Genomic DNA, 18,742 nt, shown 5'->3' with positions numbered 1-18,742 from the left:
GGGGAGCCTTGAGATCACAATGCAGACCTGACAAAATCTCTGATAGACCAACAGAGAGCAAAGATTTCAGGTCAGAGGAGTTTGGCAGGTGACAGAAATGGTTAAGCTCTTGTTCCCCCCACCTTGCTCAGCCAATGGACAGGGTCTTCCCAGAGAACACGGCCTGAAAGCTGAGGCAAAGCCCGAAAGAACGAACAGTTGGCGGCTTTCAGGACCTATGCTCCTTGGAGCTGCACAGAGAATCCTTTCGTGAAGGGGGATCTAAAGGCACACACATCTCCACGTCTGCCATCTAGGGCACGTTTTTACCCTCCTAGCAGAGACACGGCACAGGGCAAGTTGCACTTCACATTCACGGTTCAGGCACTTGCTTACGTCATACCTGCTAATACTTGATTGGCTGGAGAAAGTCACGTGGCTTAGTCCAACACTAAGAAGCCCGGAAGTATGCTCCGCCCACCTGAGGCCAAGGCAAGGCTAGGGGTACGCTACTGAGGAAAGAAGAATTGGGACTGACAATGAGATCCACACAGGATGAAGGCCCTTTGTAAACCATAGAGCTCTGGCCACACTAATTACGATTATTTCTTCCTGTCCAAGAGTCAGGGTACCACACTTACCCAGGAGGGACCACCACTTGGCTAAAAAGCAAATGTCACATTCGGTACCTGGAAGTCAAAAGTGCAGCTTCGAAATGGGAAAGGCCAAAGCACAAAGCAACCACCAGACAGTCTTTCCAAAACCCCTGAAGGGCAGCTCAGGGGCTGGCCAGGCTGCTGGGCGTGCACTGGCCGGTTGGATCAGTAGCGATTTGGGGTACTAAGTAGGGGTGGGCCGGGGAGAGGGGTGCGCTTTCCGAGAAACTCTCAGGAACTGAATGCTATGAGTGCCTGCTGCTTCCCGAGTCCTCGGGGGGAGGGGGGGGGGAACCCTGGCACCAACCACTTAACGCTGGAGCCCTGGAGCCGGGCCATTCTCAGGGCGCTTCCCTCCACCCACCCCGCCCCCACCCCGCACCTCCTCCCAGCCTCTGGACTCCGGCCTCTCCAGCATTTCCTGTCCTGCCCACTGCGGGGAGGATGGAGGCTGAGGGGCTTCCCCAGGCGAAGAGGTGCTTCTGGGAGGCCCTGGAGAAGCTCTTCCCTCGTCTTTGTTTCCTGTGCTCCCTGGTGACCTACGCATTGGTGGGAGCTGCGGTCTTCTCAGCCATCGAGGGCAGCCAGGACCTGAGGGCAGAGGACCCGGAGTTCGAGGAGTTCTTGAAGAAGCTCTGTGACATCCTGAAATGTAACAGCACAGGTAGGTGGCTCACCTGATGGGCAGGTCTTTTCTCTGTTGGTGGAAGCAGCCCCCAGAGAACAGCGGGTTTGGAGGAAGCTTGATCTGGGAGCCCTCTGCCTGCCTCCTCCCCATCCCTGGGCAAACTTAGGCAAGTGCTCTCTGAATCTCGGTTTTCCCTTCTGTAAAATGGGAGAGGAGAGTGGATGGCCTCTCAGGGTTGTTATAAAAGAATGTAGGAAAAGCACTGTGTACCCAGTAGGTGTTTGCACCCCTTTGCTTCAGCTCCAGCCCCACCCAGACTGGCGTGCTCCATGGAGGACCGATTGCTGGAGATTTGATGGGATGGGGTGGCATGGATGGCTGGCCAGATCTGGAGCCAGGGATTCCTAGGCTGGTCCTCAGAACTGCCTGCCCCACCCTGATTCAGTTTACAGGGACTAGAATTCAAGGAACCATCCAAACTGGTTCGGCCCCAGCCTGCGCCTGTGGTCTACTTTTTGTTTCCAAAGGCCTTTTTTTTGTGTGTGTGTGTGTGGTCCGACTCAGGGGAGATAAGAAGGGTCCTGAGAAGAACTTGGGTCCTGGTTCCAGGCCAGGTGCTCTCCCAGCTTGCTATGTGATCTGCGGCAGAGTAATTACCCTCTCTAGGCCTCAGTCTGCCAGGGAGAAGAAGGCCCACAGTCTCAGGCCTGACAACCCCAGGGACCCTGTGGGAAGCAGATGAGATAATAGACATGAAGCCTCTTGGAAGGCACAGGGCGCTATATGTCTATCCTTATTGCTTTTCATTGGTATTTGTCCATTATTTCTATTCTGTGCTGTCCCCTAAAACTTGCAGAGATGTATTCAACAGAACAAGATAAAATAATAGAGGGTGAATAAAAGACAAAGGAAACACAGACTTTAAAGTTCAGAGGAATAACAGGGTCCCACGGTACGACAGGTCCTCAGCCAGGCTGTTAATGACTCGTCTGACCTGCGGGAGGTCCCTTCAGTGGGGGCAGACCAGAGGCTGCTCACAGGTGGCAGAGTCCCTCCTTGGTGGAGGGTCCTTCTCTCTGCCTCTGGGCCACGCAGATGACCCACGAGATGCCATCAGACACTGTCTGGTCACTGGATCCAGACTGTCAACAAGTTCAGGGCTTTCCAAACCTGGCCACACACCAGAATCATCAAAGGAGCTTATCTCAAATACACACTCCCAGGCTCTTCCCCAAACTCACTGAAGCAGGATCTCCAGGGCTGGGCTGGGAATCTTATTTTTAAAAAGTTTCCTGGGTGATTCTGATGCACAGAATGGTACGGGGCACAGAGCTGGCCCATCCCCTGATTTTCACTGGAGAAAATGCTTGGTAAGTACTGGATTCGTGTAGCCCCTGTGCTGAGTGTTTTTCATGCACTATCTCATTTAATCCTCCCACCAACCCTATGAAGTATGAATTGTCCCCCTTTTACAGATCAGGAAACTGAGGCAATGGGAGTGAAACAACTTGCCCAAGGTTACCCATGAGAAAAAGGAGCCAGGGATTCAATCCGGGGCATTTAGATTCCTAAGCCAGAACTTTTCACCTTGTCACGCTTCCTCCTCCATGGGGAAACTGAGGCTCAGAAAGAAGCCTCATGTCCACAGCTACGGGAACTAGTCAAGGGCAGAACTGGGTCTAGACTGCAGGTGTCTGGACTCCCAGTTTAGTGCTCATTCAAATAAGGATGGATTTTCTTTCATAAAATTAAGGGATTGTGTAATATTTTACAAAAATAAGGGTTTTCTGCTGTGTGCCTGGCTGTGTGATCTCCTCTTATAACAGTGCCAGCTGGCAGGCATTTTCTGGGATCCCCAAACCCCCTGAGTGCTGGGCCAAGGGAAACATTTGGGAACCTCCTTGAGAAACCAGGGCCCCCAAGCTGGCCCCCACCCAGGCTTGCTAGACATTCTCAGGCAGCTGATGCCAGCCTGGTCCCCATGCTCGATCAGGCTTAATGGTCTCTGGGAGTGGGGATGGTTTGCAATCACGCAACTCCTCTCATTTCATGAAATGCTTTTCCTTTCAGTTCTTAAGACCCGGGTGAAAGAGACAGAGCAGAAGTTAGTAAGCCCCTTTGCAAGGCTCAGAACGTTCAGAAAGCTCCCAGGGCGCTTCCAGGACTGACCTCAGGCTGGTGGGCATCTCTCTCGGGTGCTTGTCACGCAAGTTTACGTGGGCTCCTGATCTCCGCAGCTGCCGGAGCAGGACCTAAACTGCAGAGACGTTGAGCAAAAGGCTCCGAGAGCCCCCATCTCGTGTTGATGAGGGCCACGAGGCAGGGGGCGTGGTCCCGGGAGAAGACACCCCTTCACCTGGGCGGGACCTGTTTTAGAGGGTGGGACCTTCTCTCTCACTCCGTCCTGTCTCTCTGGAGTTGAGGAAGGCCGGAAGCGGGACCTGGAGAAGCTGCTGCAGAAGGTGAAGCCCCAGTGGTTTAGCGGGTCTGCCGACTGGTCCTTCCTCAGCTCGCTCTTTTTCTGCTGCACGGTCATCAGCACAGTGGGTAAGTCCAAGGGCAAGGGCGGGCCTGCGAGAGAAAGCAGAGGTGGGGGGTGGGGGAAGCCCTTGGTAGGGATGTGAAATGTTTACTTCATTTAGGCAAGAAATGGGTGTGGTGTGCCTACCCTGTGCTCAGAAAGATGGCATGAGTGAGGCTGCCACTGGCCCATTTGTGTGAATCAGGAAAGCATACCCTTTCAGTTCAGGCTTCCCTGGTGGCTCAGATGGTAAAGAATCTGCCTGTAATCCTCTGGAGAAGGGAATGGCAACACACTCCAGTATTCTTGCCTGGAGAATCCCACGGGCAGAGGAGCCTGGCGGGCTATGGTCCAGGGGGTCACAAGAGTCTGACATGACTGAGCGACTAAACAACCTTTCCTTCGGGTGGGGGCAGCCCCATGCGGAGGTCCCAGTAAGCAAGGTGCAGGCTGCACTTCAGCTTCTTCGTCTCCCTCCGGGTGAGTGCTCTTGTACAAAACATAACCTGCCATGTACCTGCCTGCCCAGGTTCTTGGACTCAGGGGCAACCAAATGTGGTCAGTGTGATGCGCTCAGGGTAACGCAAGAGCACCGTCACTCTAGCCTTGGGGTTTCAGAGTCACCGGCACACTGATGGCAGCTGACTCCGAAGGAATGGAGGAAGGTGCTCGAGGAGGGCTCCTCGTGGAGAGGGAGGAGGGCATGCCAGAGCAGGACAGGAGCACTAGCCATGAGACAGAGGAGGAGGAGCAGGAGCTGCAGGGCTAATGAGAGCTAACAGCTGCCTGCAGGGGCTGTGCTAAGCCAGCTGTGCTAAGGCCCACAGGGAATCAGGTCAGGGAGCCCGAGCCCAGAGGGCGGATGTCAGGGGCCAAGGTCACGCAGAGAGTGGAGCTGTTGCCCGTGACAACCACGGAGACTCCAAGTCCAGTGCTCCTTCCCCAAAGGAGGCTGCTGGTTTGCAGGTCTGTGGGAGTGCCATGGGGACTCTGCCTCCCGCTGCATAGGGAGCTCCTGGGAGGGCCTGGCTGTTCCTGGGAAGCAGGGACCCCTCAGATTCCTGTGTCCAACTGGAATGGATGATGGTGCCTGCAAGGAAGGGGCTTGCAGAGAGGAGGGAGCTGGCCTCCACCCTGCTCCCTGTACTTGCTGTATATGTGTCTCCAGCCTCGGCGCAAGGGAGAGACTTCCGTGTGAGTCCTTGTCCTGAGAATCTCCCTCTTAGAGCCCCAGTGGAGGAGAGGGTGTGGGTACAGACCTGCCCCCACCCCACAGTGACCACTTGCATGTTTAAAGATGGACTTGTTGACCCTCAAAGCCACAGACTCTCCTCTCGATGGCTGTGCAAAGGGTGGGCTCAGGGAATGGTAACCCACTCCAGGATTCTTGCCTGGAGAACTCCATGGACAGAGGAGCCTGACAGGCTATAGTCCATGAGGTCGCAACAAGCCTGACACAACAGAGTGAGTAACATTTTCACTTTTCATTTTCCTGGGTGACAGAAGACACTGGAGCTGGGCCGTGGAGATAGCCTTTGCTGCCTCGCTTCTTTCCTTAATTGACACATACTGAACACCTATGACTGCAACAGCAGCCGCTGCGCTGGCTAACACATGTGGATTTACCACTGACCAGGCTCCATTCTGAGTTCTTTGCCATGATTAGCCTGTTGAGCCCTCGCAGCAGCCCTGAGGTAGCTGCTGGTGTGCGTCCCACTCTCTGGATGGGGAAAGTGAGGCAGGTCAGGCCCACTCTGTTTGCAAGGTGACATCGCTCATGTGTGTCTGGGTTCAGGCTGTCTGGGTCTTAACCTGAGACCCTGCTGCTTTTGTCCGGACCTGACTTTCTCTGTGCCCAGCACGGGACTAAGCTAGGTGGACGCCTCCCACCCCAGTGGGGCTCAGAGTCTAACAGAGGGAGGAACAATGAACAGCTGAGCATGCAGATGAGCTCAGAAGAGACGCTTGGACTGTGAAAGTGGGTGAAACAGGATGTGGGGGTGGCCCTGATGGGTGGGGAGCAGGGAGAGGCTTGTCAGTGAAAGTGACATTGGAGCTGAAGGATCTGTGGAAATTAACCAGGCAAAGACGGCTGAGAGAGCTTTCCAGCCAGACAGCAGGGCAGAACTCTGAGGGAGAGGCCACCGAGGCTGGCGGGCTGTGAGGGACGAGGCTGGTCTTGCATTCAAGCACCATATCCCTAGGTCAGTGTTGGAGGGCCTCCTAGCATCTGGGCCCATACACTGGCCACCTGATGCAAAGAACCAACTCACTGGAAAAGACCCTGATACTGGGAAAGATTGAGGGCAGGAGGAGAAGGGGATGACAATGGATGAGATTGTTGGATGGCTTCACTGACTCTATAGATGTAAGTTTGAGCAAACTCTGGGAGATGGTGGGGGACAGGGAAGCCTGGTGTGCTGCAGTCCACGGGGTCACAGAGTTGGACACAACTGAACGGCTGAACAACAAGAAGCTTCCTTCAGTGGTGCAGCAGTAGGAAGGGCTGGGTGAGAGCAGTCAAGCCAGGATGGCAGGAACCTCCCCTGCTGGGTGTGGGGGTCACCGTAGTGCAGGTGATGGAGCAGCCCTCAGCCACAAGGCAGGAGATCCTGGCTCAGCGTTCCCACCAGGCACATTGATTAGCCCCTGCCCCTTTTGGTCAGCACAAAGGACTGGGGCTCCATCTTCATTCAGGAGGACATCAATTCAAGAGAGTACCAATTCGGGGCGGGGGCAGTAAACCTGGGCTCACAAGGATCACGGCTGGGCACTCATCCTGGAAGTGGAACACAGTGGCTACTGTGGACTCTGGGGGCCAGCCACCTGGGGTCAGAGCTGTGTGACCTCCAGTGAGCAATGCAGCCGGTCTGAGCCTTGTTGACTAATTTCTAACTCCTCCCAGACCTGCCTTCAGGGTCTGTGTAAGGATCAGTGACAAGCACCTATATAAGCCAGCTGCCATTAACAGAAAACCCAACCCAACTGGCTTAAACTGCAAGGAAAATGTGTCACCTTGCAAGTAAGAAGGCCAGTGGGGGACAGCTCTCAGGCCGCTTGCTGGGCAGCTCACTTGTGCACTGACCATCAGGTTCTCTCCATCCGGCTCCGCGGGTCATAAGATGACCACCAAGGTCCACTCCCACTCTGGATGTAGTCACATCTCATAGGCAGAGGAAGGGCCGGCTTCCGAGAAACCTCCTACCCCAAGCCAGTTCCTGGCGAAGGGGGTGGGATTATCGGGATGATTTAGACTAACTGGCTCTATCGCTGAATCAGATGAGGGAGCAGCGGCATTCCAGGGAAAGAGGGGGGAATGGCTGCTGGATGGACAGCCAGTGTCTACTGTAGGAGCGCGTATAAATGTGCACGTGCTTGTGTCGAAGGGCGCCCCCGTGTGGCTTCTTTCAGAACAGCTCTCATTCACCTGAATGCTTATTCAGGCAGGGACAGGTAAGGGGCAGAAAGTGGGGTAGTTTTTTAGTCGCTAAAGGAGTAGCAGCAACTTGTCAGGCATGGTGTCAGCATGTTTTATATGCACAATTTTATTTAATTCTCACAGCAGCTCTACAAGGTAGGCGCTGTGACTGTCCCTTTTGGGAGTGACCTTGGACTTTGGCACGGCCGATGTCTTAAACTAAAGGATTCTCTACGGTGGGGGCTGTTCTGTGCACGCATCGTGGGATGTTTAGAAGTATCCCTGGCCTCTGCCCACTATGGAAACCCAACTTTTCCCCTGATGTCTCCATCAGTTTGTGACAGCCCAGAATGTCTCCAGACATTGCCAGATATCCCTCAGGGAGCAAAGCTGCCCCCTGTTGAGAACCACTGATGTGATGTCATGGTTATCAAATTGTGGTCTCTGGACCAGTGGGATGACTATTACCAAAGAACCTGTTAGAAATACAAATTAATTCTCAGGCGCCATCCTAGACCTACTGAGTCAGAAGCTATGGATGTGGGGCCAGTGAACTGTGTTGTAACCAGCTCTACATGTGATTTTGATGCACAAGACATTTGAGAAACACTCTCCTGGGACAACTGTTTTCAGGCCAGGCTGCACGTCAGAATCACCGGGTTATCATTTACAGGCACCCTGCCCCCCAGCCGCCATGCCTGGACCCCACCCCAATCAAGTCAGACTTACTCGGGACAGGCCCAGGCATCAGTGTTTTTCAGAGCCCTCTAGGTGATTCTAATGGTAGTCCAGGCGACGAACCACTGATCTAATGGAAATGCATTAGCTTGGTTTATATCCCAAGAAAACAATGCTCCCACTCACGTCCAGGTCCATTAGGACATCAGGTCATCCAGTAATTACTACCGGAAGGGGATGTTGGGGCAGTTTCTGCACTGCCCGTAATCAATAATGGCCCTGCTGATAATGCTGCTTGCTGCCCTGCATCTCTGGGTCACTTTAAATGCAGCTGACCTTGATGCTGAGGAAGGGACCCTGGGCAGGTACGAGGCTGATCAGTCTCCAGTCATTTCCAAACAAATCAGCCCCCTGGGATTTGAGAGTGCATGGGCTGTTAAATCCTCAGAGACGAAGTGAGGTGAACTGATGGCATTAGAATATATGCCTGCATTATAAGAAATGATAGGATTTTTCCACTCTGCATTCTAGCATTCAGTAACTGGGGAGGCAATCCATTTCCTTCAGAGGGGCCTGTGCTCTGAGACTTGCCTCCCTGCCATATGGCCCATCCTCTGGATTGTAATCATATTCCACTCAGAGGCAGCCACAATGACTTTGTTTATGATCCACTGAACCCACCTTTGCCAAGGACAGCATGTGGGTGGGGGGGTGGAGGTCTTTGGGCAACGCTTGTTGGCTATGGGCTGGGGGCCCCAGACAAGTCACCTGACTTTCCTCTTCCTTGCCTATTGACATGCAGTAATAGGGGTGGTTGCCAGCATTAGGGATTCTGCTATGCAGGAAATTCTGACTCTAAAAGGCACTTTACTCCATAAATCTGGTAAGAAATGTGATATTCTTCTCTTTATGTAGATCTCACCTTAAGATCCCATCCTGGAGGCTGGGGGCTTCCACTGGGAGCTTTTCCTGATTTTCCTATGGGTGCACGAAAGCTGGGGACTTATGCAACGTCTGGAAACGGGATGACTCCCTGCTTAACGGGTCCCACTGCTGACATCTTTTAAGGACTGCCGGCCCTGCAGGGCCTGTGACAAGCTCGGGCACGGGAATCTGCTCACACCCGGGCCTGGACCCCTCCAAGACTCCATGGCCTCTCTGAACGCCTGTCCCCATGAGGAGCTCTGGTCGCCCTCCTTTCTCCTTTTCCATGCCCTGGAGAATCTCTCTACCCGCTCCACACTCACCCTGGCTCCAGAGAGCAGCTCCCTGGCATGCCTGAGGCTGCCCTGGCTTTAGCACTTAAGGGTCTTACCAGAACAGGAAACCCTGAGTCCTGGGCACATCGGGCAGTTGGTCCTCCTATCCAGGGCCTCCTCTATTCCCCAACCCCTCCCTCTCCCTGAGATCCCACTGCACCTCCACCTCCTCGGTGCTCCTAGGAGGTCATTGTCACTGAAGTATGGACGAGACACTGTCCTGAGGTTCCTTCTGCCACCTCTTCTCCCCGAGGGGAGGGCTGAGCTGCTGGAGCCCTGCAGTGAACAGAGAAACCCTGGGCTCCCTCAGCATGGCCGGCCCCACTGAGCAACCCCAGTGTCTGATGGGAGGGTTAGCCAGGGAGAGCTCACTCTGACCCTGGTGCTGTCAATCCTGCTGGGCCCTGAGGGAGCTGAAGTCATGGCTTTGCTTCCCTCTCGACTAGGAGCTCCCGGAGGGCGTGACCTCTGCCTGTTCCTCACTGCACCCTCAATACTCCCCACAAAAGCCTGGCACCGAGTAGGTCCTCAATAAATGTGAAAACAGCTTGGATGCCTTTGTTCTGATCTAATTTGTTGTTGTTCACTCGCTTGGGCTTCTCTGGTGGCTCAGCTGGTAAAGAATCCACCTGCAATGCAGGAGACCTGGGTTCGATCCCTCGGTTGGGAAGATCCCTTAGAGAAAGGAAAGGCTACCCACTTCTGTATTCTGGCCTAGAGAATGCCTTGGACCGTATAGTTCATAGGGTCGCAAAGAGTTGGACACAACTGAGCGACTTTCACTTTCACTCGCTAAGTTGTGTCTGACTCTGCAACCCCATGGACTGCAGCACGCCAGGCCTCCCTGTCCTTCACTTTCTCCTGGAGTTGGTTCAAATTCGTATCCACTGAGCTGATGATGCTCTCTAACCATCTCATCCTCTGTACCCCCGTCTCCTTTTGCCCTCAGTCTTTCCCCCGTCAGGGTCTTTTCCAATGAGTCAGCTCTTCCAGTCGGGTGGCCATGGTTTCCTCTTTGATGACTTGTTACCTTTCGCCACGTGCAATTGCATACTCGCTGTGCTTAGTCGCTCAGTCGCGTCCGACTCTTTGCAACCCCATGGACTGTAGCCCACCAGGCTCCTCTGTCCATGGGGATTCTCCAGGCAAGAATACTGGAGTGGATTGTCCTGCCCTCCTCCAGGGGATCTTCCTAACCCAGGGATTGAACCCAGGTCTCCTGCACTGCAGGCAGATTCTTTACCTTCTGAGCCACCAGGGAAGCATACTCACTGGGGTGGTTGTTTGATTCATCTTTGCCTCCTCCGCTAGACCAGAAGCTCGCTGAGGTTGGATCCCATGTCTGTTTTGCTCACCGCTATGCCCCAGTGCATGTAGCGAGTGCTTATGTGCCTAGACAATATGAATGTAGAGTTCGCTGCTCCTGCCATCACATGGTACCTTGCGGAAGCAGCAGGGTGGCGTGGGGTGCCCTGGGAGGGATGCACACAGAGGAAACCCTCTGAGGGCCTCCCCCGGGACCCCAGTGAAGATGGGCAGCCTGACCACCTGCATGTGCCTGGAGGGCAGACGCTGAGGCCAGAGTTTGCAGAGGAAATGGTGGCCCTGGAGGAGGTTGCGGCTTAGCCAGCTTGTCAATTGCCTTTCAATTAATTTACATAATTGGGCTGAGGCTTTCTGTATTAACATCCTTTAGGACATCAAAAATTAAACACAGGCATTAAATACAGAAGCTTCTCCCTCTTTGTGGGAGGCACTGAGCTTGCCCACTCCAGAAGATCCGGCGACTCGCGGTGTGGGATTTGACATCCCTCTGCTCCTGGGCCTCTGTCCACAAGAGAGGAGGCTGGGGTGATGGAAGGAGGCAGCTCGTGAAGAGAAGGAAGACTGCAACCTCGCCCTCTCTTTGCCTGGCTCACCTGTCCTTGATGGTTGGCATGTCCAGCCCCCTTGTTGCTCCTCCAGCGGAGGGAGCTGCCTTGGGAGCCAGATGGGATTTCCAGGCATCCATCCTAGAGTGGCATTTATTGAGTACCTACTGTAGGCTAGGTTTCAATGCTTTGACCTCCAGCTTCACAGTTTATCACACGTATACTCTTGGCTAAGTCGCTTCACTTCTCTGAGCCTCAGTTTCCCCCTCTGTGATGGTGATCACCATAGCTACCAATGAAGGCTGGTTAATACCTGGCCCCCATTAAGTGCTCAAAAAGCCAGCTATTGTTATTAGATTGAGGACATCAACCGCCTGGGAATGACACACCCACTGCGTGTGAGGCACTGGTCTCTTGTAATCCCTCCAGCTGGTCAGTATGCAAAGCAGGGGTGGTCCTCCCCACTTTAGAGGTAAGAGAGCTGAAAATGTGGGCAGTCACATCACTTTCTAGTAAATGGTAGAGCTGGAACTGGAAATGAGGCTGGCAGGACTCTAGACGCTGGGGTCCTCAACTCTTCACTGTTGTTCATGAACAGTCGTCTGACCCACTCAGCCACAGCTGGCTCTGAGGGCAGCAGTGGTATGTCATTCACTGTCCCTCCTTCTGCCATCCCAAGAACCGTGTGCACTGCTTACACGCCACTGGCACGCAATTGCCTCTTATATAGAAACAAACCTCATATAGAGGCCCAGACATCCCAGAAAGGATGGGCGTGACTTCTTAGGAACCTTAGTGGAGGATGACGGAGGTGATGGATTTGCTTGCAAAGCCACCACACCCTGTCACCTGACCTCATCGCATTTCTCCAGGTGCGCCCGCCCTGTCCTCTTTCAGATGCTCAGAGATGGCAAAAGGCAGGGCAGTCAGCTCACTCCCACACGTGGGCTTGTCTCCTGCCAAGGACATGAGTCTTCCCTTACCCTAAAGATAAGCTGGGTTTCACCTCCTACTGCCTCAACCAAAGCAGAGGTAACATCAGACAAGCTGATGATTGTTTTAAGATGAACAGTTTAAAAATATGTGGTGCAAAATGTCATGCCAAGGAAAGGAAATGGCAGAAGGTCTCTTTAAAGTGTTTTTTTTTTTTTTTTTTGCGGGAGATGGGGAGGAGCCGCCGACCATCGGGGGTCGTCTTCTTTTTCAGGTTACAGCCACGTCTACCCCGTCACCAGGCTCGGCAAGTGTCTGTGCATGCTGTACGCTCTCTTTGGCATCCCGCTGATGTTCCTGGTCCTCACGGACACGGGCGACATCCTGGCCACCATCTTATCCACGTCCTACAATCAATTCCGAAGATTTCCCTTCCTCCCTCCTCCCCTTCCCAAGTGGTGCTCCGGACGCTCCAGCAAAAGACGACCCGACTCCCGTCCCACAGACGAAGCCGTCCCGCACGTGGTCATCCACGATCCGGAGCTCCCGGCCCCCAAACCTGCCCCCGCGGCCCCAAGCAGCAACATGGAGCTGTTCGAGAGACTTCTGGCACGGGAGAAAGACAACGCCCTCCAGGTGCCCCCTCAGGCCATGGAGAGGAGCACGTCGTGTCCCGAGCTGGGGTCTGGGCGGCTCTCCAGTTCCATCATCAGCAACCTGGATGAGGTGGGGCGGCAGGTGGAGAGGCTGGACGTCCCCCTCCTCCTCATCGCCCTCGTGGTCTTCGCCTACATTTCCTGCGCGGCTGCCGTCCTTCCCATCTGGGAGAAGCAGCTGAACTTCGAAAACGCCTTCTACTTCTGCTTCGTCACGCTGACCACCATTGGCTTCGGGGATATTATGCTGGAACACCCTCACTTCTTCCTGTTCTTCTCCATTTACATCATCGTTGGGATGGAGATTGTGTGCATTGCTTTCAAGCTGGTGCAGAACAGGCTGCTTCACCTCTATAAAACCCTCATACTCTTCTTTGCAAATGGGAGGCTTTCCAGTTCTGTCCAAAAGTGAAAGAAGGCTCCATTGACCTCGGTTTTCCCATCTTGTTGAAGAGGGAAGGCTCTGTTGACTCTCAGGAGACGCCGCCAGCCAAGCTGGTTGTCTTGTCCTGTGTTTGGGGGTGCTCTAGTTAGAACTGGTGTCGCCTGAGGCCTTGGAGTCACATTCCGACATGACATCTGATTACAGTCTTGAGGCCCTGCAGAAAAGTGGCCAATGTCGGAATCAGGACATTAGAAAAAACTCACCATCCTCTGAAGTCCAATGAATTGCCATCTCCATTTTTCAAAAGCTTCCCCTGATGTCGATCAAACCACCTCACAGATGTCACTGGGTTTCTTGCAACAGGAGGAAAAAAGTTACCTTTGATTTTGTTATTTGTACTTTCAGCTAAATTAAAGCCTTCCTGAGCCACTCCCCGTTTACCCTTGGTGAAGCAGAGCGAGCATTCTTTTCTTGAATGACTGCATGAGTCGAATCAGCCCAATCCCTGCCCTTGTAACTTACACCGACAGCACTAAGAGAAATTGTCACCTGTGTTCACAGGGGCCTGGCAGATTTCCTGATTGCCCGATTCAGTGTAGACTAGGGCTCTCACCAAGTGGCGCAGAATCGCGTCTCCTGAGTGAGCTGGCATGTGAACATGTTGATGTTTACGGATGGGTACGTAAAAGGGCTGGTGCTTATCTGGTGGATGTGAGCTGTTCATGAATGACTGGCATGTGAAGGAGGGGGGGTCTGTGTGGCATGTGGCCTGGTACTCCAGCTCCCTTTGCCGGAGGACTTTCTCTGACCACCAAAGCACAGGCATATATGCAGGGCAGGCTAGAAGTGCCAAGGGGTTAACACTCCTGGGTACATCCCTGAACTGATGCCCCGGGGGAGTGGGTGGACGTATGGCCCCAGCTTCTTGCCCCTCCCATGGGGTAACTTTGGACCACATTCAACACTGTCTCCCCGAGTTCCCCAGTGCAATCGAGTCTCCATTTCTCTGTCTCATGTCTCCACTCCTCTTGAGATCACCCCAGCCCACTTGACCACAAAGCCTTGTCTCAGAGTCACTCCTGGGGGCCCCAGCCCGGGAGGGGAAGTACCAAATCCGTATAGAAAACCGGTTGGCTCATGCATGGAATAACATGAGCCACACTGCTTCCCTAGTCACTTATTGGAAGTGTCTTATTGGAGAGAAGCAAAGTTTCCTGAATGCTTCGAGAGAATCTTGGAAAAATGAACTTGTGTCCTGTGAATTGGCCAAATTGCGTAACCAGTGAATTTTGTTCCAGGGTATAGAACAAAATCCCTGAGTCAGGAAGATCCCCTGGAAGAGGAAATGGCTACCCACTCCAGTATTCTCTCTTGGGAAACCCCGTGGACGGAGGAGCCTGGTGGGGTACAGTCCATGGGGTCGTAAAGAGTCGGACACGACTGAGCGCCTGAGTGCACAGATAGAACAAAAGTCACAAGAACCAATGAAAACTGCCAGCGGGCTCCAGTTTGAAGGGAAAGGAAGTCAGCTCCCAGTGGGGGGTGCAGGCCTTCCTTTCTGGATCTTTCCTTGTCTACACTACTACTGTTGTTAATGCAAGTTAAAGTGAAGTGAAGTGAAGTCTCTCAGTCGTGTCTGACTCTTTGCGACCCTGTGGGCTCTAGCCCACCAGGCTCCTCCGTCCATGGAATTCTCTAGGCAAGAGTACTGGGGTGGGTTGCCATTTCCTTCTCCAGGGGATCTTCCCGACCCAGGGATCGAACCCAGGTCTCCCACATCGTAGGTAGACGCTTTAACCTCTGAGCCACCAGGGACAGGCTGCCAATTTCTGTGCCAGACACAGCGTGACAAGGTTTGTGTTCGTTGCTTAGTCATGTCCTCGATTCTTTGTGATCCCATGGACTGTAGCCCACAACGGTCCTCCATCCATGGGATTCTCCAGGCAAGAATCCTGGAGTAGGTTGCCATTCCCTTCTCCAGGCTATCTTTCCTGACTCAGGGATCGAACCTGGGTCTCCTGCATTGCAGGTGGATTCTTTACTGTCTGAGCCACCAGGGAAGCCCAGAGGAAGGTTTACTGCAGGGCCATGCAAGTAGATGTTGCCCTAGAAAGCCCTGAGCTCCCCAAAGGATTTCAGCAAAAAACTTTTAGAAACCAGATGAGAGGGGTTGCAGGGTCTGTGATCAGTTCGTGAGCAATACTCTGGCTGATGGTGAGGTAGCAGGGTGGTGTCACAGGGGTTAACATTATCAGTGCCCAAGATTCCGAGGCCTGGGGCTAGGTGCTCAGGGTTATCAAATAGTTAACATCTTCCATTTGTTGGTGAGGCGGAGGTTTTTTTTTGTTTGTTTGTTTTGTTTTTTTTTTTTTTTTTACGTTTCCCAAACTACTCAGGAAAGAAAGTGAAGTAGCTCAGTCATATCTGACTCTTTGCAACCCCATAGACTGTAGCCTATCACACTTCTCTGTCTATGGGATTTTCCAGGCAAGAGTACTGGAGTGGGTTGCCATTTCCTTCTCCAGAGGATCTTCCCAACCCAGGGATTGAACCTGGGTCTCCCGAATTGTAAGCAGATGCTTTACCATCTGAGCTACCAGGGAAGTCCATGCTTAACACTCAGGAAGTGTGCATCAAATACTATTATCTGGGTACTTCAGAGGAGCTAAAGCAGAGGATATGGGGGAAGGTCTGTCCCTGGAAGGTCCCAAAGGGTCCTGCTTGGTTACACTGTTTGGCTTTTTGCCCCTTTAATTCTTTAAGACCTATCTCAGGGAAGGAAATCATACGGTGTGAACAGGAACCACTGAAAGACATGGAATTTCAGGCAGCAGCCACTGGGACTACGTTTTTGTGAAGTCTCCCCACATCCCTGAAGTCACAGTCACCCAGTTTCTCTGCAGCAAAGCTGCTCAAATCCAAAGGTGATCAACACTAGCCACTCATGTGCGAGCCCATGATTGGATTCAAAGTCCAGTTCAGCAAACATTCATTGAGTGCTTGCTGTTTTCCAGGATCATAGAGGATTCCAAAGATAATCAGGCATATTCTCAGAAATGTGGAGGTAATTACTGGTGATATTCAATCTCTCCATGGACAGAGGATCCTAGAGGGCTATAGTCCATGGAGTTGCAAAGAGTCAGACATGACCGAGTGGCTAACACTTTCACACTTCCACTTCCACTGAATCTCTCAGTCCCTTCCTTCGTAAGGGGAGTCCTGTTCAAATGCAAAAAGAGTTTGTCAGGGGTAAGTTTTATACAAATTAAACATTTGGTTATTTCATTTGCTAGTGGGTGCTCTTCTGTGGTTCTGAGAAAATAGAAATTCTTTTCCAAGACTTTGCTTGGTGGTTCTCAACTTTGCCTATACTCTGTTGACTGAAAAAAATAGAGTCACAACCTGAAATTAGAGGGCTAGAATGACAGATAGCTGTGACATCCTTGTTTATTGATATGGCAGGAGACATTCCATTTCATGATATTCCAGTCATGTATGGATGTGAGAGTTGGACTATAAGGAAAGCTGAGTGCCGAAGCATTGATGCTTTTGAACTGTGGAGTTGGAGAAGACTCTTGAGAGTCCCTTGGACTGCAAGGAGATCCAACCAGTTCATCCTAAAGGAAATCAGTCCTGAATATTCATTGGAAGGACTGATGCTGAAGCTGAAACTCCAATACTTTGGCCACCTGATGTGAAGAACTGACTCATTGAAAAAGACCCTGATATGCTGGGAAAGATTGATGGCAGGGGAAGGGGATGACAGAGGCTGAGATGGTTGGATGGCATCACTGACTCGATGGACATGAGTTTGAGCAAGCTCTGGGAGATAGTGATGGATAGGGAAGCCTGGCATGCTGCAGTCCTTGGGGTCACAAAGAGTCAGACACGACTGAGCGGCTGAACTGAACTGATTCCGTTTCACAACACTGACACCTGGGGGCTCAGAAAATTCACGTGTCTCCCCATGTCCCTCCCCTTGAGATTCAGAAGTCATTGGTCTAGATGCCACTCGGGCTTTGTAAAAGTTCCCCGAGTTGACCCCAGCGTGTGGTCAAGAGTTAAGGACCATGCACTAGCTGCTCTCTCACCTGAATGCCCTTCTCCCTTCTAGGACTGATGACTAAAGTTCTGCCTCAGCCCACACGTCCCCTCCTCTGGGTAGTGTCCCCTGACTTCTGGTCTCCCCCAGGCTCCCACTGCACCCATCGTAACTCTTTCCTCTGTGACAGGATTGTAACTAGGTCCTCTCCCCGAGTAAAATGATTGTGTCTTTTTCATTATCATTGTTCTTTGACTCCTCCCACCCATACATCTCCGTGTCTACCACAGACGGGAGAACTCTGGCCAGAACTTCGGTGCATGAATGCCAAGGAGAGCACCAAAGGAGAGCACCCCTTACCGCTCACCTGCCACCTCCAGACCCCAAGCTGAGTCCTTCCCCGAGTGGCCACCAGGTGGCGCCGCCAGACCGCGCGGGCTCCGCGCTCCCGGGGCCAGCAGGTGGCGCGCCTGCCGCCCGGCGCCTCGGAAGAAGGGGCTTCAGGAGTGTTTGTCTCCCCGCAACCCCACCCCTTGGTCCGCCCCCACAAAGGGGAGAGTCAGGCTCCCGTTATCCTCTGTGGCCCTCTGAGAAGACACGCCTCGGACTTCTTGCCGCGGACACCGAGGGGAGCAACACATGGGCGCCTCGGACGTCTGTCCCGCATCTCCGAAATCACACGTCTTGCCCAGCTCAAGTCAGTGCCTGAAATGTTACTACTTGAGTCTCAGCCACTCGACACGTGGTGTCCTGTTAGTACTCCCGCCCTTAGCTCCCTTTCACCCTGGATGTTTTTCTGATCCACCAGCCTCACTGGAGAGCAGGGTCCTCCCTAACACTATCCCCTCTCCAGTTTGAGTGGATCAGGCCAAATAGCAGAAGGTGGTGCTTGCAACACAGGATCAGAAACTCCCAGTGACTCTGATGAAGGTCAGTGTGTTAAAAGCAGAGATGATCTACCTGGAAACCAATGAAGCTTAAGCTCAGGGTCCTGCGGCTCACCTGGGACCTCCTTTGGCTGGGAGATCCCCTGACAGTGAAGTCCCTCAGTTGTATTTTGTATTCGTTGGCATTTTAATTTGTTGTTAAATGTTAAACACTCTAGAAAATTATTCCACTTTTGAATGGGCAATTTTGTATTGTTTTCTTACAGAAGCCCCTTAAATTGAATCAACATCCACAAACCCGCCCCTGCTGACAGGTACTCGACAGAAGGAAATGCCGTCCAAGGGGACAGCCCCTTTGGCCAGCCTCCTGCTGATCCAATGTCCTCCCCCAGACAGAGGTCCAGCCACTTTGCCACTGGCCACAAGGTCCCCTCTGGCCACATCAGCCTCCGCGCACACAGGTTAATACCCTTAGGAGGAGCCAGGAACTAACAGGATTTATGCCCTGGTTTCTGCCATATGGTAAGACTGCCCACTGTCCAGAGATGCCCCCAAAAGAAGGTGACTGATAGAAAGAGTCAGGAGGAAAGACCTCAAATGCCAGCCCAGAAACTTCCCTGGGAGCACCTTCAATGTGCTGACCAGGAAGAGACAGGGCCAGGCCAGCTCTCATCGAAAGGGGCTTGGGGAGACCTAGCGCTTCCTGGAAGGGCTGCTGGGGATGGAGAGACAAGGAATCAGAAAACCTGGGCAGCGCACCTGTCCTGGGTGTGCCCCTGCTTCTGAGTTCTCCAGAGAGCAGAGGATCGCCCCTGTGTCCTGCTGCTTT

The 18,742-nt window shown here is 52.9% G+C and overlaps 1 protein-coding gene across 1 annotated transcript; it reads left to right on the top strand.

The window, feature by feature from the left end:
- Nucleotides 1,080-13,011, top strand: KCNK18 (potassium two pore domain channel subfamily K member 18). The gene is made up of 3 exons (XM_005698618.2): nucleotides 1,080-1,299; nucleotides 3,682-3,810; nucleotides 12,218-13,011. Exons 1-3 carry the CDS (start codon nucleotides 1,080-1,082, stop codon nucleotides 13,009-13,011), a joined length of 1,143 nt encoding a protein of 380 aa, XP_005698675.2.

Source organism: Capra hircus, chromosome 26, assembly GCF_001704415.2.
Source record: "Capra hircus breed San Clemente chromosome 26, ASM170441v1, whole genome shotgun sequence".
Classification (NCBI taxonomy): Eukaryota; Metazoa; Chordata; class Mammalia; order Artiodactyla; family Bovidae; genus Capra; species Capra hircus.
Note: the sequence above shows the minus strand (reverse complement) of the source record. Positions and strands in the feature narration are given on the sequence as shown.